This window comes from Tenrec ecaudatus, chromosome 3, assembly GCF_050624435.1.
Source record: "Tenrec ecaudatus isolate mTenEca1 chromosome 3, mTenEca1.hap1, whole genome shotgun sequence".
NCBI classification, from domain to species: Eukaryota; Metazoa; Chordata; class Mammalia; order Afrosoricida; family Tenrecidae; genus Tenrec; species Tenrec ecaudatus.
In genome coordinates, this window is record NC_134532.1 from 147,021,166 (window position 1) to 147,043,693 (window position 22,528).

Sequence of the window (22,528 nt, forward strand, 5' to 3'; positions counted from 1 at the left end):
GGGGCATGCCACATGAATCCCTCTTCAAGGAACTGACTGTGCTGCTCCAAGGAACAGTGTCAGACAACCTCTGGCCGTCGGTCCTCAGGATCTGCTGCAAAGTTCAGGCTGAGATCCCATTCGCCCTGAGTAGCCTTCAGCCAACAATTGAGCCAGGAGGGTTACACCAGTTATTGAATGGATACTGAGTCATGGCAACCCTAGGTGTGTCAGAGAAATATGCTTCGTACGGACCAGGGAGGATGTCCTGCAAGTAGATTGGTCTTTCTTTTGAGGTGCCTCTGCAAAGAATCAAAGCTCCATCTTTTCAGTTCATAGTTGAACATGTTAAATTTTTAAATCACCCAGGGACTCCATAGGGAGAGTAGACTTGGTCATTTCTGTCAGCTGTGAGGCTCTTCAAATGGATAACTTTTTTTCTAGTCTCGGTTGCTTGAGAATTTTTCAGCTGTAGCCACAGTCCCAGGCTGTCCTTACCACTTTCTCCCACAAACATGACCTACCAGTAACCTTCATGAGTTTCTGGGTTATTGTCCATCTGTTTCCAAGGGGGACTCTAACATTCATGGCTTGCTCCAAGGTACTCTCACATCAGAGTTGTCAAGTTCTGACCTAAATTATGCTTTCTGAATTCCATGAAAGACTTGGGGAAATCATTCACATTTTAGCTGGATTTAGCTAAAAGTAGGAATGAAAGAATGAACCTGAAGGAGGGATGCAAGGTTCGCCAGGGAGAAGACAGCCATCGGGACCTGCCTTGAGTGACTGAAATGACAACACTTGGTCTATTTGCTCCATCCAGAATATTCTGGAACACAGGCAACGGCCAGAGCAGGGCGCAAACAGTACTCTGTACATAGTTCTAGTGTGTTTATTACACGAATGGTAATTTGTATGTCTGACATGAGCACTTACAGGATAAGAACTGTACTTTAATTCATCTTTGCATCCTCAGCACTTAGGAGCCTATTGTGTTGGGGGCGCAATTTAGTTCTAGTTCAGTAACCATGTGTAACAGAACGAAACATCATCACCTTCCTGTGCCACCATGAACATAGCTGTCTGAGCCCACACTTGTGTCAATCCCTTTCATTAGGGTCTCTCTACTTTTCCCTGACCTTCTCTACTTGACCAAGCATGACGTCCTCCTCCAGGGATTGGTTCCCCTGATAACTCTTCTAATCGAGATGAAATCTCACTATTCTTGCTTTTAAGAAAATAAAAAGCATTCTAGGGATACTTCTTTCAACACAAACCTGTTTGTTCATGTTTACTCACTAAGCAACTTTCTGATTAGGATTTGTGTACAGAACTGTCTACAGCAAGATTATACTGAGCATTCTGATCTCAATACCCGTTGTCTCACTCTCTAGCAGGCATTCTGGTTAATATCATCATCTCTGTGGGATTGCTTAGCATGAGCCAACCCAGAGAGGTTAATTCCCAAATGACAGATTGACTTTCCATCAGGCCAGTTAGAGACATTTCCCTGGAGACACTACTTCCAACCTCAGCCTCAATTGAAGCCTTTCCACAGAAAGGTTAAAAAATTAAGATGTAATTGCAAACAAGTAGTATAATTTATAATATTTTTATTTGTAATTTTATCACTTCAAAAATCCACTTCAAAAAAACATCCCTATGTATGATGACTTACCAATAAAAAAGTCATCAATGTTTTATTTATAATACAGAATACACAATAAGTTATATTTACATGCAACAACTAGACTAACACACACGGTAAAAAAATACAGTATTTTATGTACATTTTTTAAGATTTACATTGTCATATACATTTTATAAAGTTAAAAAATTCTCTGTACAAAATCTAATGTGCACAGAGTTCATATGCCCCATTCTTATGAATGAACCATCCACACAGATATGCTTAAAACTATAATACTACACTTTTTTTGTTCTTCATATTCACTTTTGGTACCCATACACTAATACCATTATTTCTGAAATGTAAATAATAAAGGAAGTAAAAATGCAACCATGCAGACATTTTTAATATAAGAAAATTAAATGTTCTACTAGATCAACATTTATCAAGTCCACAGTTACCTAATTCTGTTCAACTTCCTGCACTGCTTTTGTACAGGTGCATGCAAAACTAGCAGATTCTAGATTCTTTGATTAACACATTAAAATAATACTACAGAGTCTGACAATACTTAGACATTAAGAATGCAACTAAGAGCCCTAGCCTGTCAAATATTTCTGCTTTAGCAGAAACATCAATGACATTTCATACTAAAATTCACAGAAATATAGATTCCAATTCCTAAATTTAGAGGGTCTGCAGCAGTACACATTGATCACTTAGAAAAACAACAAAAGGGTATTGGACATTTGAAAGTGTTTTCTCTGTTGAGAATGGAGTTGAGGAAGATCTGAGATAAACCATTCAAGGGTTATTCATTGTCCCTGCTAAGGAAGTTATTTGCACACTTCCAATCTGTTTACATAAAGACACCTGAAGATTTTATTTAAAAAGTTTAAGATAACCTACATTATTCATCCTTAAAAATCTTCTTAAAAAGTAGTAAATTGAAAGAAACTGCCCTTTCCCTCCTCCCCTAAGTAGCTAAAGATCGACAAGGAAAGTAAAGTGCCAACGTCTTCAGTAATTTCAATCATTTAAGAGGCACTAATCCATTTGATGGTTTAAGATTAAGTATGAAAATAGGCCAGGTCTGATCTGAGTGATAATAAACAGAAGGTAGGTAATTCCATTCCTATCTAGATGGGGGGTGGACCAGAAAGCTACCTACTCCCCATTTATTGCTTTGAAACCTGTAAATTCTGACACAGAACAATTCGATATCTAAGACGGAAAGCACAGTGCCTGTGCCACTTTGAAGTTGAAGAAGAAGGTGCGTTCTTGACCCCTGCTGGGACACTCTTCTCCCCAACTCATATCTTCACCAGAGTCCTCACTGAGGGGAAAAGGGAGACACAGAAGAGCCCATCAAAGAGCATGCACTTAATACATTTCACAGGCAAGATTCTTAAGATTCTTTCCTCCAAAATTTAAGTTTTACACAGAGAAAATGTATAAAGAAAAAAAAGAGTCCATTGTAATCTCATCAGAAAATAAAGATGTTTAAAAGGCAGTTCAAACAAATTAACATTTACCAAACTACCACTATTTCATCAATTAATACCATATATACTCAAGTATAAGCTAACCTGAATATCTACCAAGTCACCTAATTTTACCACAAAAACTGCATTAAAAATGTGCTGAAAAACTTGGCTTATACTCAAGCATATACGGTAATTCTGCCAGCGCTTTATTATTGGATTCTAAGTATCTTAAATCCAAAAATGCAAACTAAGGACAACATATCTCTTATCAGTTTATTTAAATGATAGAAATGTTTCTCTTGCATTGACACTTTCAGATACCAAATCTAGAAACCAACAAGTTAGGAAAGGGGCAAAACCATCTGAAAAGTTGTAGGAACACCTAAAGAAGTCTGCCCCATTACAGGGGCAGGGGTTCTTTTATTGTCCAGCTAACTACTCTGTAGTCTCTTTTCACAGAACCACATTAGGAATTCATACTAACATTTCAAAGCCCAAAATGTTTTAGGTTTTTATAATAAACTATTTCAAACAACAGGGAGATGGGGGCGGGGGGAGACGAAAAATCTTACATTGAAAAATAGAGATGAGCCAGTCAGAGTACAATATGGCACCAATGAAACATACAACTTTCCTCTAGTTCTTTAATGCTTCCTCCCCCCACTATCATTTTCCCAATTCTACCTTAAAAATCTGACTAGACCAGAGCATGAACAGATAAGAGCTTGCAACACAGGGAATCCAGGACAGATGAACCCCTCAGGACCAATAATGAGAATAGAGATACCAGGACGGTAAGGGGAAGACAAGGGTAGAAAGGGGAATCAATCACAATGATGTACATATAAACCCTTCCTAGGGGGATGGACAACAGAAAAGTGGGTGAAGGGAGACAGAAGTCAGTGTAAGATGTGGCGGGGGGTAGGGGTGGTGGAGAGGGGAATTACTAATTTATAAATTATCAAGGGTTCATGAGGGAGGTTTGGGGAAGGGAGAAATGAGCTGATATCAAGGGTTCAAGTAGAAAGAAAATGCTTTGAAAATGATGGCAACATATGTACAAATGAGCTTGACATAATGGAGATATATATATATATGGATTGTGATAAGAACTGTAAGAGCCCCCAATAAAATGATTATAAAGAAAACAGATAAAGCTTCTCAAATCATTAGCTATTTACTAACGCTACAGTTCATTTTCTCATCTGAAGAAGTGATGGTATTCAAGTAGACTCTATCCCTAATGCCTTATTTTATAATAATATTGTATGGTTATGCTTAAAATAACGACTTAGTGTTGGGGCAGGGAATGTATGGATGTGCTTTATACAATTGATGTATGTATATGTATGGATTGTGATAAGAGTTGTATGAGTCCCTAATAAAATGTAAAAAAAGAAAAAAGAAAAAAAATGATTAGGGCAAAGAATGCACAGATGTGCTTTATACAATTGATGTATGTATATGTATGGACTGTGATAAGAGTTGTATGAGCCCCTAATAAATTGTTAAAAAAAAATTTTTTTTTTAAATGAATTAGTGACATGTAGTCTAAGGAAAATTAATTGGTCAAGGAAGCTACTTACCTCTCACTTTCATCAAAACAAGCCCCCTCTGGTATTGTTGGCAACTCGGGAACACTATAGTAGCTGTTGTGGAGGTTCTGAGCTGTGCGCCGTGAAACGATCCAAACCAGCTTCTTGTGATCTGGTTTGCAGCATTCCGGAGAAGAATATTCAGCGAGGCATTTAGAAACTAACTCCCTCCAGTAAAAGAACTCGGTGTCATTAACCTGAGGAAGAAAGATTTAGAGAGATTATGGCGGAGAAATCCACACCTTGGATTCCATCTTGGAATCCCTGAGGAACCAGTTAAAGATCTTGTGCCAGGCTCCCATTCCCAGATGGGTGTACAAACTATTTATGACCTATAGAGGATCGCTGGGGCAGAGCCGAACTGCTCCACAGGATTTCTAGACTGTCGCTCTGTGTGCGCAGGCTACTCGCTTTCTCCCAGAGCCACTGCTAGGTTCAAACCACCAACCCTTCAGTCAATAGTTGAGGGCGTAATCAGTGGGCCAACAGGGCTCCTACCTTCCACTGATTTAATTGATATGGAGAGCAATCTTGGCATCAGTATTCTTTAGAGCTCCCAGGTATGTGTCCAAAAGGAGAATTATAGATATGAAAAGGTTACAATGACTCAAAACATAGAACGCTTTGTTTCTTTTAGAAGTGACGCTTACCTAAAAACGTGTTAGGTCTCTTAATAAAGCAACTGTCTAGTCTACTCTCTGATAGTCACAACATGAAAGAATTAAACACTACCTAGAGATTGCCAGAATAAGACATATTTGAGTTACAATAACACACATTTTTATTATGACACTGGATATATTCGAATGGAGAAGTTAAGATGAGATATTTGAAAAGGCATTTGCTACCAAGGACATAGTTCTTCCCCAACTGGTGAGCGCCATGCTTTATTTCAAGGAATTCAGATAACACTATACTAAGTTTACATGGAAACCAATAAACACTTAAAAGCTGTAAGTTATCTGTATTACAAAATGCTTCAGTGTGTGTATTTTCATTCTTCTTGAAAACCTCAGTGGTCCACATTTCTGCTTTCCATTACTTGTCTAGATATACCTTCCTTCGCTTGACTCCTAATCCGGGGAAAGATAACAATGAGACCCCACAGCTTCAACTGACCCCAAACAAGGGACTTTGCACAAGTTTCTTAGGTTTCAACCATCACATCTTCTGGAGAAATTCCAAATCTCAATTTCCAACTGCACCTTATCTTGACTTTTTATTCCTGCCAAATAACTGCTATATACCTACCTACCAAAAAGGTACATGGACACCTCAAAATTATCCTTCATTAGAAATTATCTTCTTCCAAATTTCCTGTCAATTACGTCCATATTTTCTCCATCAGTAAATCCAAATCTTGATCATTTTTAACTCAACTCATTTTCATGTACGTCTTCCAAAACTATTTGAGAACTGGACCTACTTGTGACTATCTCCTAGGCATCGGATCTAGAAGTCAACCCAAAATTGGTTCCCTAAGCCTTCTAATTCACCTACTTTCCTGTCTATGAGCATGTCCTGCTCAAACTTTCACAAAGATTCTTTTGGACACCCAAGCCATGTTATCTTCTCTCCTGATCTACTCCAGTTTTCTAACAAAATACTCTCATAGGTTTCCAGACTTATATGATCTACTGCCCTTTTTACAGAAGTAAAAATTATTCCGCCCCCATCCTATCCCTCCCTCCCTACAATTATAAAACGTTTTTGTACCATAGCCCAAAATCCAGAATAAAGTCTATGTATCTGCTTTTTTAGCACCCTCTGAGTCATTCCAGTGCCCCCCAGGGGTGTGTCACCCACTTGGGAAACACTACTTTAGATTTACTAATGATCTAGCATTGAGAAACAATAATAAATGACAGAATACAACACTTCAAGTTAAGATCCACTTCTCGCCAACTAGTCTATTAGATTAAGAAAAGGGCAGTGTCTTTATTTTAAATCTATTTATAATTCCTGAAATACATTGTGCTGGCCTGCCTATAGGATTTAAAAAGACACAATGCTGATGTTAGTTTGGTAATGTTAACAATGGGATACTAATTCAATCTTATGAATGTAATGGGATGTCATCCTATTCCAATCATGTATTTTATTAAGTCTAGCTTTTAAAATACATTTTAGAACAATGTACACAAATGTGATGTTATTCCCATCTGACAAGAACACTACAGAAGGGACATCTGCATGCTGTAAGAAGATGGGCAAAGTAACTAATTTCCCTCTCAGTTTAGTATGTGTGGGTCAAAGCTTCAACACTCAAGATGCACGGAGTACAAATAAAGGATGCTGGAAGCTTTTAAATTTGTGAAAAAATGTAATTAAATGTGAATAAAGTTATTCCATGAAATTTTTGTAGCCCTCGTATGATTTAATCTTTTTAAGTCACCATCTTAAAAAAAAGTAGGCAGCATTAAAAAGGAAGACTTCTTAAACAAGGAAGAACTGAGGATATTTACCTTGGAATGTTTTTTAACAAGTAGAAGAATTTCCAATAATTCAATGGATTTCAGTGTTTGTACTTCCAAATTGAGAAGGCACAAAGCTAATACAGATGGCTAGAAAAAGGACAAATAGAGAAATCTAAGTGTTTTCTTAATTTTAACACAAGTACTGTGTGAGCTCTATCAGCAAGAAATTGACTTACTTTTGCTTTTGAAAACACAAGTCGGCAGTTGCAAGCTTTCAGCTGAGCTTCTAGCTTATCAAGGTTCAGTATTTCTTTTCTATACAATGCAAAGAACAAAAACTTATCAACCAATCAAAGGTTTTAAGGACTTTATATTAAAAGCCAAATTTGAAAGCTTAGAGAAAATATAAACAAGAATTTAATATACAACCATGCTCAAAGATCAAAACCTTATTTTTAATTGCACTGACCTTTCTGAAGTATGACAAAGTACAATGGTGTGGTATAAGTGCAAAAAGTTTAAGGCAGTAGTAGCTTCCAACTCATAGTGCAATTTTTCTGAAATTATTTTTTCCATCCTTTTTAGGTCAGAGGCAGTACATTTACATTGGCTGATCCGGATTACATCATGAGTGGATGGAATATTGCATTCTTCTTCAACTATTCTAGCAGCCAGTAAAAAACAACATACTCCAATACAAGACAAATGTTTAGGTTTCACCTGAAAAACAAACAGATTGCTTCTTTTAACAATTGTCACTCTGATTTAATAAAGGAAACCCTTTAAAATTTTATGGTGTATCTTTCTTTAAAAATATAATCAGACTGCTTGCCACAAAATTATTTTTCTTAAACTATAGTTCTACTTAGCATCTTTACATTTCAGATCTTAAACACCAAGAGATGGTAATGTTATGTTGAGCATTTGAATTATTCTACTACAAAATTTTTTTCCTATTTCTATTTTGTTAATTTAAAAAAATTCCCCCATTTTATTGACAGATACTTCACTTATCACACAATTTAATCATATTAAGGTCTATGCAATCATCACCAGTTATTTATTTGTTTCGTTAAAAATTTTAAAGTCTGGTAAGAAACAAAAGAAATTCTGATGCAGATTCAAATGCTTGGTCTCAACAGTTATATTTTGTGTTTCCAATTATGAAATCTGTAATGATACAACATCCCCCTAAATTAATTAAGCCTTTTAACATCAAGAAAATATACCACTTCTTTGGCTAGAAAAATACTTTCTATTTTTCTTTGTACTCAGCAAATCTTTAAGAATCATTGCATGGTTCAATACAAATGTGCCTGAGAACTACCCTCCCAGTTATGCAAAGTGGAACATATGTAAAGGCTGCCTCAGACAGATGGCTGCCCTTTTGTTTTCAGTGCCCAGAAAACAGACCCAACAGCTGAATGCAATCCTATTGGCAGAGGTCGCAACTACCTTTTAACAGTTGCTGCTTAGTTACTAGGATGGTAGCACCTTTTGGAGACTTCATTAGGTAGACAACAGGCAGTAGCACACTGCCACTTCCATATACCATGCTTCAGAGTTAAAAGCATGCTTTCCAATGAAGAAAAAACACACCTTAAGGTTTATCTCCATATACAAAGAATACCTAAAACACCTTAGCTTTCATTTCCACATAGCTTCAAAAAGAAAATGAAAGGTACAGCGACTGTAACTTGAGTCACAATACACTTGTCTTAGAGTTTCTTTATCCAGCAGTACACATCACAGTTTCAGTCTTGTATGTTACATTCACTCGGCAAATTGAAGCCTTGTCTGCTAGGCATCATGCTAGGCACAGGGCACAAAAAACAAATTAGAATTTACGAACGTGATTAAATACCTTCATAAGAGCCAAAAATCTGTCCAAAATATTGACAGCCAGGACAAACGTTTCAGTGCAAGATCCAAAAAAGTTGGTTAAACTCCTTAAATCTTCTACTTTGGCATTTCTCAATCTTGGACACAACGTGTTATCATTCTGCAAGAAAGACCAAGGACCAAAGTTTATGATTTTTCTTCCAATGAGAAACTGAGGTGGTTGTCCGGAGGTGCCAATGAGCAGCTTGCAACTCAGAGTAACCCCAGGTAGAACAGACTCAATGTTGCCCAGTCTTGCACCATCCTCACAAGAGCAGGTATATGTCAGCCTAAGGACAGTTAATGTCTCGACCGATTTGTATAAAGCGCTCCCCACCTCTTACCCCTCCATTTTCCAGAAACTAGGAGGGGGGGGGTAGTGCTATCATTTTACCAAAGCTCCACATTTCCTCAAGCTTTATGTCAGTCATTACTTTTTAGAGACATCCACCATTCCAAAGCTCTAGAAACCCAATATGAGCTGCTGCTGCACTTGCAGGGTAAAGCATCGGGTATAATTCATTTCCCTTAGAATGGAAATAATGGGTTCCTTGTTGTGGTGGTTTTTTTCCATATCTTTAATGATTTAAGATCCGACTAAAAATAAACCATAGTTCATGGCCGGAGGGTATTTCTACAAATGTTCAGCTTTATTCCCAGGAAACTCCCTCTCAGAAGCGGTGGTTCTGGGGTGACACATTAGAAGACACATCTCTAGAGTTAAAAGAAACAGTTCCCAGTTAGCCTCACCTCATTCTAGCTAAGAAACCAAAAGTAAAAGAAAAAGGGGGAAAAAATCAGGGCCTGTATTAAGGCTTTTCTTACTATTTCGAGGACCCCTGATAGTTAAGCTTTGGCTGCTAACTGCAAGGTCACCAGAGCCCTGGGGAAGGGGAGGAGGGGCTTCCTCTTGTAAAGAGTTAATGTTAGAAATTCTCAGGGTCAGATCTACTCTGTCTTACAGATAGGGTCGCTTAGGAGACTATTTTTAGTCTTAAAGCACACTGTGGCTTTGAATTTTATTAAACTGGGAAAGGGGGAGTTGTCCTCTCCAAGCCCCAACCACTGCTGGGACAACTCTTGCCTGGGAACTTACCTCCGGGGTAGCTTCTATCAAGTTCAGCCCTTTTTCTCTTGGTTGGAATCTCTGTTCCTGTTCCAAGTAAAGGTTCAGCAATCCCAAAAGCTGGACCCCTTCACGACCTGGCAAGTCCTCTGTCCCCAAATCCTTCATCTGCATCAAGGAAACCACACACAGTAAGAGTATGCCCTGGGTAACGGGTGGAGGTAGAGGGCAAGAGTTTAAATGGGCAGTGGAGTTGATGCCAATACCTCTCCAGCAGTTTTGGCACACCCCGAGGAGCGGATGGAGCGACCTGTCACGTAGGCCAATAGCCCAGCGCAAACCTCCCCCTGGGGTGGAGAGGTGTGGCAGGGGGAGGGGCAGTGGTCACGTCCGCCGCCGAGGGCACCAAGTCAGGCTACAGGAAACTGTCCCGGCCCGGCCACCCGAAGCCACCCGGCTGGGGCTTCTCCCCGAGGCCGGCAGGCGGACAGGCTGCACCTGGGCAGCCAGTGCGGCGGGTTCTGCCGGTGGGGACGCTGCACGATAGGGGGCAGGGAAGAGAAAGTCTGGCAGCCGAACAAAGAACCGGAGGGAGGAGACACTTGGGCCCCGCCCCACACGTAGCCCCAGCCTCAGGAGCCCCCCCCCCCCCCCCCCGCAGAACTCAGGCCCCGAAACCTTCCCCATCCGCGCGAAGGTGCTCGCTCCCTGCGTGCCCAGGAGCAGGGACCCCGGCCCCACCGTGCGGCAGGGTGGCGCGGCCTGCAGGCCAGGGTCCGGGACCGAAGTGCAGCCCGGCCCGTGCCCACTCAACACCAGCCCACCTACCAACCAGGGACGCCCCAATTCTGCAGTTTTGAGGGAGCCCCGGGGCAGCCAACGCAAGAAGCGCCACCGCTGGCAAATAAATCCCTGTGACCAAATAGGGCAAGGGACGCCGTCGCAGCGAGCTGCCTTCCGTCTCCTGACCCATTCATGCCCCCCATCCTCGTCTAGCCGCGGGCCGGCGCCCCGGAGGGCAGGACCGGGGACGCTCCTGGGGGCGAGGGGCAGGCAGCACCGGGCACCGTCCATCCTCCCCTCCCCACCCCCGCCAGTGCCACCGCGAACAAAGACACCCGGCGATCCCGGGCGGGCCCACTCACCGTGCCGGAGACGCGCCTCGCCGGCCCACGGCGTTGCGGCCCGGAGGGAACTGGGCGCGGCGCGGACGTCGCGGACCTGCCTCCGAGGTCCGGGCCTCGCCGCCTCAGCGGTGCCCCGGCCCCCGCATCCGACCCTTCCCCCCGTGCCCGTCGTCGTCGTCGCAGCCACCGCCGCCTCGGCCTTACAGCCCGGCCTCCATCTCGCTGCCCCCGCGCGCGCCTTGCCGCCGGGGCGCCGCGCCGGCCCTTCAAGACCAGCGGCTCCTCGGCAGGTCCGCCACCGCTCCGGCAGCCACCGCGGACGCCGCTGCAAAGCCCTTGTTTTTGTTTTGAGTTTTCGACGCCCCCGAGGGGGCGGGGCACGTGACTCCCTTCGGAGAAATCCTCCGCTTGCAGGAACTTTGAAAAGTAGTCCCTCGCTTAGACCAGCGAGTCTAGCCAGCTTTGTAGCCTCCACGGCGCTCCTGAGGCTAGTCCCCTCGCGGCTCCTGGGCGGAAGATGAGATCTGAGCGCTCGATTTAGTCCACGATTGATCCGAAGCGGGAGGGAAACGGGGGGCTGGTGGTGAGAAGCGGAAGGAGACAGTTTCGGGGACGCATCGCACCTTTTAAAGGTCTCCGATTTGTTTTGTTTGCGCTGGTTTGAAAAGTCCGCCCAAAGTAGCCGGCTCTCTGATTGGATGCGGGCGGAGCGAGCCGATGGCTAAGGGTCTGATTCTCTCTCGAATCTGGATTGGCCAACTGATTAGTCTTTGAGGTCTTTGATTGGCTTGCATTGTACCCGGTGCTTCCAGCTTCCTTGTGGCCTTAGCAACTCCGGGGTCTAGATTGCGCATGTCTGGGTGGGCAGCTGTCGGAATTCCATTACCGGCCTCAGGAGGATTTGCTTCTACAGCAGCACCTAGCCCGGACCCAGGGGAGTGGTCGGCTAGGTTCTCAAAGCTATGGAGCCACACATCCAGCTAACCTGTGACAATCCTTGCACCATGGCGAGATGTCTGTTTCAACGTTATTTGTTCTGTGGGTTCCTTTGTGATAGATAACCAGTAGTCATTAAATTAGGTGTGTGGAGTGGGGAGTTTATACTGAGATATTTACCAAAAATATGCTTTTAAATTTGAGTATTTCGTAAAATTTTCTTCGACCAAAGGGGCGAAAGACCTGGAGTATACATGAAACAACATTAGCAAAAGTTGAGAATCGTTGACGTTGGGTAGTTAGAACAGGAGGGTTCACTATAGTATTCATTGCATTGTGAACCTTAAAATTTCCCACAATAGTTAAAAAAAATCCAAAGTAGGAACTTAAAAAAAATTACTTGGGCACATTAGTGAGGGCACATAAAAAAATCTGATAATTATAATAGCGTATCTCCTGAGGTTGTAATTGTGTTGTTTTAATGAAGACTCCTGGAGGCTTTGGGTGGTTGGTCACCCATAAATTAACATTTATTGTCCATTATAATTATCACTGCAATTAAGAGGCGACACCTTTCCTGAGGCGGGGCAAAACCCAAAGTAACCAGGTGCCTTCCGGGAAAATTTTCACAGGGAATCTATTTGGGGGGATGTAGAAGAAGACACAGTACCACCACCCCAAACTTTATGGTACGATTCCTAATTTTCTTCCTCCTCCTCTTTCTGCTGCCCTATATGCTTGAAAAACATTGAATAAAGGCACCATGAGTTTAAATCTAAATAGTCATCCCTGGGAATCAGTCCTCTGCTTTTTTTCCCTTCTGATCTTCTTTATGTTTTCTATGAATTGTTTGCTGTTTGGGAAGCACATTCTCTCCTTCCAGAGCAGCCACGGGATTTTAGAAAGCGATCCCATTGTACAGTAGCTAGGACTAGATCCAGACCAGGCATCTACAGCACAGACCAGCTAGAAGAGGGAAACTGACAAACTAACACTGTTCTTTCAGCATCGTCTTGCTTTGCTCAGTTTTGGAAAAGAAAAAAATTAAATGATTTATCCCATCCTGGCTTGATCTTCTGAACATTATTAAAACTATTACTTTCACTTGACAGAACCTAGCTGGAAATCTATGCATATCAACTAAGTGGGGACATTCAACTAACTTAAAAAAATAGAGCAGAGATTAGAATTACATAGATGACAGCTCATTGTATGAAGAATAAAGAGGCTCAGTAGTAAGGAGTCTAGAGAGAGACTAAGCATCTGGAGGAGGGAATGATACACTGTGGGAGACCAAAGCAGAAAAGGAACCAGAGACATTTTTTAAAAGCAAGGGAGCAGAGGTAGAAAAGAGCAGAAGTTATAGAAGAAATGATGTGAAATTATGTGGTAGAAAAATTTGAAAATCAAGTTGACGTCAACTCAAAATGATACTATAAGGCAGAGGAGGATTTTTTCTTTTTTATTATTTCATAATTTTATTGGGAGCTCTTACACATATCACATTCCATAATTCAAATTGTTCAAGCATAATTGTACAATTGCTACTACAATCAGTTTCAAAACATTTTCTTTCTTCTTGAAATCTTTGATATCAGCTTCCTGTTATCTCCTCCCTCCCCTAACTTCTACACCAGAATCTTGTTGTAAATTGTTATATATTGTTATTATATGTATATATATATTTTTCACCTACAATTTTATTATTCGCTCCCCTCAAGTTGAGTTCTACATTCACCATTGCTATCAGCTCCCATTTCCTCCCCTTTCCCCCTGTCTTCCTGTATCCTAAAGCAATCATTACTCCTGTTGCTGTTTCTGTAGGTTCTTCCATCCTGGCATTCCTGCATCAAACTACCTTATTTATATGCCTGGATGTAGGTAGGTCTAACAATATTAATGAGGTGAAACATAATCCTTAATCATAAGGGGAGGAAATATTAAAGAACCAGAGGATAGTTATGAGTGTCATCGGTGCTATGCCATAGTCTGGCTTCCTCATTGCCCCCACATGGCCCCTCTGTGAAGGCCTGTCCAATTGTCTTGCAGGTGGGCTTTGGGTCTCCACTTTGTCCACACTTCTTAAAATCCATTTGATTGCTTGTTTTTGAACTGCAAGTACCTATTCCTGTCGACACCTCATGATCACACAGGCTGGTGTGCTGCTTCCATGTGGGCTTTGTTGCTTCTCTGCTCAATGGCTGCTTGTTTGACTACAAGCCTTTAAGATCCCGAACACTTTATTTTTTAATAGCTGGGCACCATCATCTTGCTTCACCATATTTGCTTATCCACCCATTTTGTCTTCAGTGATTGTGTCGGGAAGGTATCATACAGTACCACATTATTAGAACAAACCATTCTTGTACTTAGGTGAGATTTTAGTAGAGGCCCTAAGTCCATTTGCTTCCTCATTGAGTTTACATATATGTACATGTATAGACAAATGCACCTATATTTATATAATTAAATATTTACATATTTATACATGTATATTTATACATATATATATATAAATTATTGCCTTCTTCTTCTTTCCAGAGGAGGATTCCTGAGGCTGTAAACTTTCACCGAAACAGATTGCCTCATCACTCTCCCCTGGAGCCCCTGGAGGGTTAGAACTGCCAGCCTTTTAGTTAGCAGCCAAGCACTTAGCTCACTGTGCCACCATGGCTCCTTTGTAAGGTTATACAACATACATATACCACATGTGTATGCATTACAGTGCATGCTCTTTACAGCGTAATTTGCTGTATAGTATACTATTTAACTGGTAATAATATTACATTATTTAACTGGTATCTTTTTGCAGGCAGCCTCTTGAATGAGGTGCCTAATTCTCCAAGCCTAAGGAACACAAGAAGCTTTGTAAATGGTGTTGAGGTTTCTTTTTATGTTAAAGCCTTTTTTAAGCAAAGGAGAAGAAACTGTCACGTTGTCCACTATAACCTTTTCTCCACTTTAATCTACTTTACCTCTTGAAGATAGAGGAAAGCAATCATTAAAAATATTGCTCCAGTCGTCACATCATCCTATTATTTTCCCCCAAACACCTCTATTTAAAAAAATTATGATATTCAGGGTGGAGAGGGAAGGATGATGCCGTTTTCCTCTTCTTATTTTGCCTTTTAAAATCTATAGATATATATCTATATAGATACACATCTCCACTGCCATGCACTCCATCCCTTACAGGCCCTGCATAGAGTTTCCCAGGGTGTAGGTCTTTAAATGAACAGGCAGCCTCATCTTTCTGCCAGGGAATGGTTGGCGAGCTTGAGCTTGAACTGCTGACTAAGCAGTTAGTGGCCCAGCATGAAATCCACAGTGCCACCAAGGCTCCTTAGTATTTCATTTTGTTGTTTCTGTTTTAATGCTAGCTGGTCTCCAGGTTCTATTTGTCTGTCCTCATCACCATGGCTCCCTTTGCTGGAATTAGAGTTCTAAGCTAACCAGACTTTACCTGCCAGTTACCTTTCAGCTCTTTTTAGGGCAGATGTCACATATCATGTGAGCCTACAAAGTCAGGAAGCCAGAAATCTGGCAGTCCCCAGGAAGGACTTTGTGGGGACAGTTTTTCATAAGATACTTGTATCACTCTAGTGATAGGGGTTCTGTAAGGCTGGATGATACTCTACTACCCACCCACCCCACCCCACCTCCAACAAATAGCCCCATGAAGGCCTGACACTGAGCCCTTTGTCTCCAGTGACATGTGAGACTGTGAAACCAGAAGATGGGCTCTGAGAGGGAACTGAGCAGAGATACACCCACACAGAAACAATGCCTGCATTCATGAATCCTTGACTTGTGAGGGAATGTCCTTCAAACCTACACACATTCAAGCAAGATATTTTAGTACTCTGTTTCAACCTTGAAGAGAAAATAGGGCATTTCCAAATGGTTGGTGTAGCACCTGCCCAAATGGATACATGAACTTCTCTGAACTTTGCAAAGCACCAGCATTTCAGCAACTTTCCAGACACCATATTTTTCTCTTTAAAAAAAAAAAGGTTTGGAACAACAGGTGCCAGGTTGTTTTCAATGAATGTTGAATGCATAATCACGAGGTGCCAGGAATAGTCCTTAAAAAAACTTGTTGCAGAGAGCATTGTTTTGAGAATGATGAGGGCAATGAATGTACAAATGTGCTTTACACAATTGATGCATGTATGGATTGTGATAAGAGTTGTATGAACCCCTAATAAAATTATTTAAAAAAATAAGTTACCTATAATATGTTAAAAAAAAACAACTTGTTGCGGTCAAGGGAATTTCAACTCATCCTGAGTCCGTCATCGGGCGGAGTAGAAATGCCTCATAGGGTTTCCATGGCTGCAATCTTTACAGAATCAGACTGTCACCTCTTTCTCCCACCGAGTGGCTGGCAATTTGAACTGCCAACCTTGCCATTAGCAGCCAAGTGATTAACCAACCACCAGCGCTCCTTTGGATGGCAGTAGGCCTCATTCACAAATAGCTCAACCAAGGTCCCAAAATTTACCCAGTATGTCTGAGATGGGCCAGAGAGCATGGGGTTAGAATACCTGGTTCTGAGTCTCATCTATCTGCTCATTAGAATCTTAAACCCAACGGAGCACAACTGCCGGATCTACGAGCAATGGCGGGGATGGCACAGTGTTTCATTCCATTCTACACGAGGTGCCCAGAGTGAAGGGCCCACAGCAGCAGCTAGCAACAACCAGGAATTGTTTCCCGGAGTAACTTGAGTCATTCACCCTGCCCTGCACCTGTTTACTAATCTGTGAAACAAACGAAACAGTGTGCCTGCTTCACAGATACAACAGTTTATGAAAACATTTGTTCTGTCTCCATCGAGGCTGTTAGCGTTCTTCCCAGTGCTGAAACTGCATGAAGGAAAAAAGGGGGTCATCTCAGCAAGTCTGGAGAAATGCATACTTGAAGGAAAAAAATGTCAGGCCCAGGATTTAATAAGCTACACGCTCACTGCCTCTTTCTGCTCTTGGTATCTGGCTACTCTGCCTGGTCTGTTCTCTGTTATCAAGGGTGGCTTGCAGCCCAAACTTGTCTAAGATCAGCCCTGATTACAGACTCTGTAAAAGAGGCAGGAATGTCCATTGGGGGGGGGGCGGGGCTTTCAGGGAGGGGAGGATGAGGAAGATGTAAGCCAAGCCGGTGTCATCTTGAAGTGGTTCAGATTTTTTAACCAATAAGCTCGCTTTTGAACCCAAACCTAGAACAATGAGATCATCCACATAGCAGATTCATCCAAGCAATGAGCAGAATAAATCAGTGAAGTGTCACCTCCTTGAATATGCTCCTTTCCAACTTGCTCATCGACAAGATCATCTCAAATATTAAACCAGCAAAGGCGACATTTTACAATCTATGAGTATTTATCTGTCTACCTATCTATCTACCTGATAAATACATATAAACATATATCTCTTGTTGTTATTATTACTGATACAAGTGAACTTTTGCCATGTTAGTGTGTTCATCGGTGCATGCATTGATGGAAGAGCGCATAATCCATGCCCAGATATTGATGTGCACAGCTCCAGAGCTGTGGGAATTATCCACACTAAGAGGAAGACTGGTACCTCAAACCCAACCAGAACCAGAGGCTCTGAGGAAGAAAGACCTACCAACTTGTTTCGTAAAGATCATCGCCTTCGATTTATGTAATCCATCCCTTCTGAAAGCCAAGAACTGAGCTCACATTTGTACCAAGAGCATTTTCTGTTATGCTAACCATAAAATGAAATAAATGGAGTAACTTGGGCATGAGAGCAAACACTTAATGCTTGACTACTAAGTGAAAAGTTGGGGGTTCGAGCCCACCCAGAGGCATCTTAGACGACTGGGTTGGTCTGCTTTTGACAGGTTTCAGTTTTGCCACTCTATGGAGCGGTTCTATTCTGCACACGTGGGGTCACCACTAGCCAGAATCAGCTCCATGACAATGAACAAGAACTTTGACAGGGCTGGAAAGCCTGGCAAAGGAGAGAGCAACTGGGAGCGTGGTGATTCCTGCAATCAGAACTGTTATCTGGAAATGGTGGGTTTGCTCCAGGACACTGTGCACTATTGATTACATAACACATTCATTTTTATGATTTGTTCCAAGAGCCATAACCTAACTCCACCATGGAAATTTCCTGCCTCTCCTTGATATCACAGGGCTTTGTAAAGTGGATATTGTCAACAAACGCCAAAAAACTACACTGGAGACATCTGTTGAGTAAATCAGCTTATCCTCAATGGAAAACTTTATTTCCTATGGAAGTAATATATTCTTATTCTTATCTCAATTTTTTAAAAAAATGACATTTAAAGTGATATGGATAAATACTATAAACTTAAATTTTGCCTTCATTAGAATTTTAAGATTTTTCCAAAAATGGTAGAGTTTTTAAAAGATTCTTAGTTCTTAAAAAAGAATCCTTAACTTTTCTGTTTATTTTATATGTACTATTATGTTTCAGTCAGATTCTGAACAAAAATTGTGGGTACATTCAAGAACTGAAACAAAATTTTAAGGGGTGCTGAAATTTTACAATTTGGATAGGTTCTAAGTAAAAGAGTAGCATTCACAAAAATATACAAATATGCACATGTAATGTTGTTCTGTGCCATCAACTCACAACTCCTAGCAACATTTCAACGGTATTCATCAATTCCTGGCATCTTGGTTTGGGGTAATGCTTTTATTGCAGCTTGGAGTTCTTCCTTCAGTACAACTGCTTCTTGCTCTTATGTTGACCTCTTAAATGATTGAATGTCAGCTCGTTCTCATTGTACAGTGACAGTATGCATTATTTTCATTTTCGTTTGATGCTTCCTGCATCATTCAATATTTTTCCCATAGAATCGATCTTTCAATATTGCAACCTAAGGTTGAGTTTTTCTTTAGTTCTTTCAGTTAAAATATGCTGAGAGTGTTCTTCACTTTTGGTTTTCTAACTCTAGGTCTCTGAATATTTCATTATGACATTTTACTTTGTTCTCTCAATTGACTTTTGAAATCTTCTGTTCAGCTCTTTGATTTCATCATGCCTTCCACGTGACTTAGCTACTCTACAATCAAGAGCGTTTCAGAGCCTCTTCTGACATCCACTTTGATCTTTTCCCAAAGAAAGGTCATCAAGCCAGGTTCAGAAGAGAACTTGGAAGACAGGCTCTTCTGACTCTGGCTGGAATTTCTGACACTTTGCTGTTGATGTACCACTGTAATTATGTTTCAATTATCTTTAGCAAAGTTTGACTTGTGTGTGATATTAATGACATTGATCGATACTTCTTGCACTCTGATCACCTTTCTTTGGGAAAGCCACAAATAAGGATTTCTTCTAGCCTGTTGGCATATTCTGGGCTATTTTTGTTTGTTGAAACATTTCAACTGATATTTGAATTCCTTAAACATTGAATTTTGCCCGTGCCTTCAGGGCAGCTTGAGCTTCTTCATTAACTACTGTTGGTTCTTGATGAGAATTTGCTACGTCACGAAATGAGTTAATGTTGACCAGTTCTTTTTGATATCACAACTCTGTGTGTTCCTTCTATCCTTTTTTTGATGTGTACTTTGACTTTTGATATTTTACGAAGAATTTTTCAGTGTTGCAACTCAAGGCTCCCCTCGCCCCCTCAGTTCTTTCATCTTGAAAAATGCTGTGTTCTTCTGTTTTTGTTTTCCAACTCCGAGTCTTTGCATATTTCATGATAATACTTTACTTTATCTTCTTGAGCTGCCCTTTGAAAATTTATGTTTAGGTCTTTTACTTCACCATTTATTTTTTTCACTTTAGCTATTGCACTTCAAGAGCAAGTTTCAGAATCTCTTTTGACACTTATTTTGATATTTTCTTTCTTTCTTGATCATTTATTGACCGTGACTTTCTTCATGTATGATGTTCTTGATGTCATTCCACAGTTGGTCTGATCTTTGATCTTTACCATTCAATGCATCAGACCTGTTCTTGAGATAGTCTTTTAATTCAGATGGAATATACTCATGGTGACATTTTGGTTCTCCTGGACTTGTTAAAAAGTTCTTCAGCTTCAACTTGACTTGCATATGAACAACTGATGATCTGTTCCACACTAAGCCCCAGCCTTGATTCAAATGCTAACTCATGGGATCTCTATGAGTTGGAACCCACTCAAAGATGCCTAACAACAACAATAAAGTGAAGAAGAAATGGTCCAGTTAGAGACTGGGACTTCCAAGATTAGTGTCCTCACTTCAGAGTTCTGGAGATGGGTTAACATGTTTCTAACAAAGCAAACAACTCCTCCCTCCCCACCCAGATCCCTACCCTGGCCTGTAGGAAGGGTAAAGGAAAAAGAAATAAGAAGTCTCTTTCTTTTCTTCCTAGGTTTTAAACCATCGTGTGAGTGCCCTCTGGTCCTTGCAAGTGTTCAGGGGACAGAGGGAAAGAGCAGCAGTGCTCCTACTGGATCTGAGAAGGATGATTTTGCAGACTTTGGGGCAAACTCTTTTTCCTTCCGATGACAAGGAAACATACCACCCCCACCCCCACCCCCCACCCCCCACACACACACATCTTTACATCAGAGGATTATAACCAGCAAATACGCTGATTATGACATCCCAGCTAATTCTGTCCCGCTATTCTCAGAAGCTGCGTATGATCATTCTAAGTGAAAGTCAAGGCCACCTGATAGCTCAGTGCTAAAAAGAGAAGCTTAGGCTTTACAGGCTGTGCTGGACAGAACAAAGGTGGAGCAGGTGAACGGTGGGTGGTACAGCTCAGTATGGACTGTAAGAGGGCTTCAAAAAGTTCACCTTTTCATTCTGTTTTCCACAAACTTTTTGAAACCTCTATTACTGCTCTTGATTGCTTCTCTTGATGTGTGCTCAGAAATGACAAGATTTTGATGTTCGATGTGATAGTCAATATTTATACATTTTATTATTATAAATAGTAACACATTAATTCTAGATTTCCTATTTGAACATGTTAACACATCCTGCATAAAGATTCGCTTTCTGGAATATTCCACAGCTATGTGTGTTAGCAAATGAAGCTCCCACTATATTTTAAAGCAAACCCTGGTGGTCTAGTGGTTACATAGGGGACTATGATTTGTAAGGTCAGCAGTTCAAAACCACCAGCTTCTCTGCTGGAGAAATGCACAGTTAACAGATAGAGCTTTGGGAATTCACGGGCAGTTCTACCCTATCCTAAGGGACCACAGTGAGTATGTATCACTCAATGGTGGTGAGTTTGACTCTATTTTAAAATCTGTGCTAGTTCTTTTGTTCAGTTTAGAAAACATTAACTGTGCAGATACAGTGGTGATAAAAAGGAAACACTATGATTTAGACCCTGACCTTACAGAGCTCAGAGGCTAAAAGCGAAGTCAGTCAAGCCAACAAGTAATGCCGTGGTAAGTGCCACGGTAGCACCGTGTGTACAATACAACACCAGAGGAGGGAAAGAATGGCCATCATAAGATGGGGAGGAAGCATTGGTAAGATTTACAGAGAAGATTCTTGACTACTTCTAAAACTGGCTTTCGCTGTGTGATGATCTCCTCTCTTCTCAGAATGACGTATTACTTTTTTAAAGTGAGTAGTTTCTAGGAAGAGCGGAATAACAGCAGCTTAGTGACTCAAAAATGCAGTGGGGATAAACAAGCAGCCATCTAGCTCAGAAGCAACGAAGCCCACATGGAAGAACACACCAGCCTGTGTGATCGCCTGGTCCCGAAGGGATCAGTTATCAGGCATCAAAGAACAAAAATTCATATCAGTGGCTGCACACCTCCATGATACGATCACCGAAGACAAATGGGTGCATAAGCAAATGTGGCGAAGAAAGCTGATGGTGCCCGGCTATCGAAAGAGATAGTGTCTGGGGTCTTAAAGGCTTGAAGGTGAACAAGCAGCCATCTAACTCAGAAGCAATAAAGCCCACATGGAAGAAGCACACCAGCCTGTGCGATCACGAGGTGCCAAAGGGACCAGGTATAAGGCATCATGCAAAAATATATATGTGTGTGTGTGTGTGTGTGTGTGTGTGTATACCATAGTGAATGAAGGGGGAAGTGAAGAGTGGAGACTCAAGGCCCATTTGTCGGCCACTGGAGATCCCCCTCATAGAGGGGTTTAGGAGAGGAGATGGGTCAGTCAGGGTGCATTGTAGTACCGATGAAGAACACAGCTTTCCCCCAGATCCTGGATGCTTCCTCCCCCCAACTACCATGATCCGAATTCTACCTTGCAGGACTGGATAGGGCAGAGGTTGTACACTGGTGCATATGGGAGCTGGAGGCACAGGGAATCCAGGGTGGACGATACCTTCAGGACCAGGGGTGTGAGGGGCGATGCTCGGAGAGTGGAGGGTGAGTGGGTTGGAAAGGGGGAACTGATTACAAGGATCCACATGTGACCTCCTCCCT

General features: G+C 41.5%; 1 protein-coding gene across 1 annotated transcript; it reads right to left on the reverse strand.

The window, feature by feature from the left end:
- Window positions 1-1,612: 1,612 nt before the first annotated feature.
- Window positions 1,613-11,556, reverse strand: CCNG2 (cyclin G2). Its single transcript, XM_075544158.1, has 8 exons — window positions 11,201-11,556; window positions 10,086-10,223; window positions 8,973-9,110; window positions 7,578-7,828; window positions 7,345-7,423; window positions 7,157-7,255; window positions 4,683-4,888; window positions 1,613-2,945 (listed from the first exon to the last, which is right to left on the reverse strand). Exons 2-8 carry the CDS (start codon window positions 10,221-10,223, stop codon window positions 2,834-2,836), a joined length of 1,023 nt encoding a protein of 340 aa, XP_075400273.1. The 5' UTR covers window positions 11,201-11,556; the 3' UTR covers window positions 1,613-2,833.
- Window positions 11,557-22,528: the final 10,972 nt, after the last annotated feature.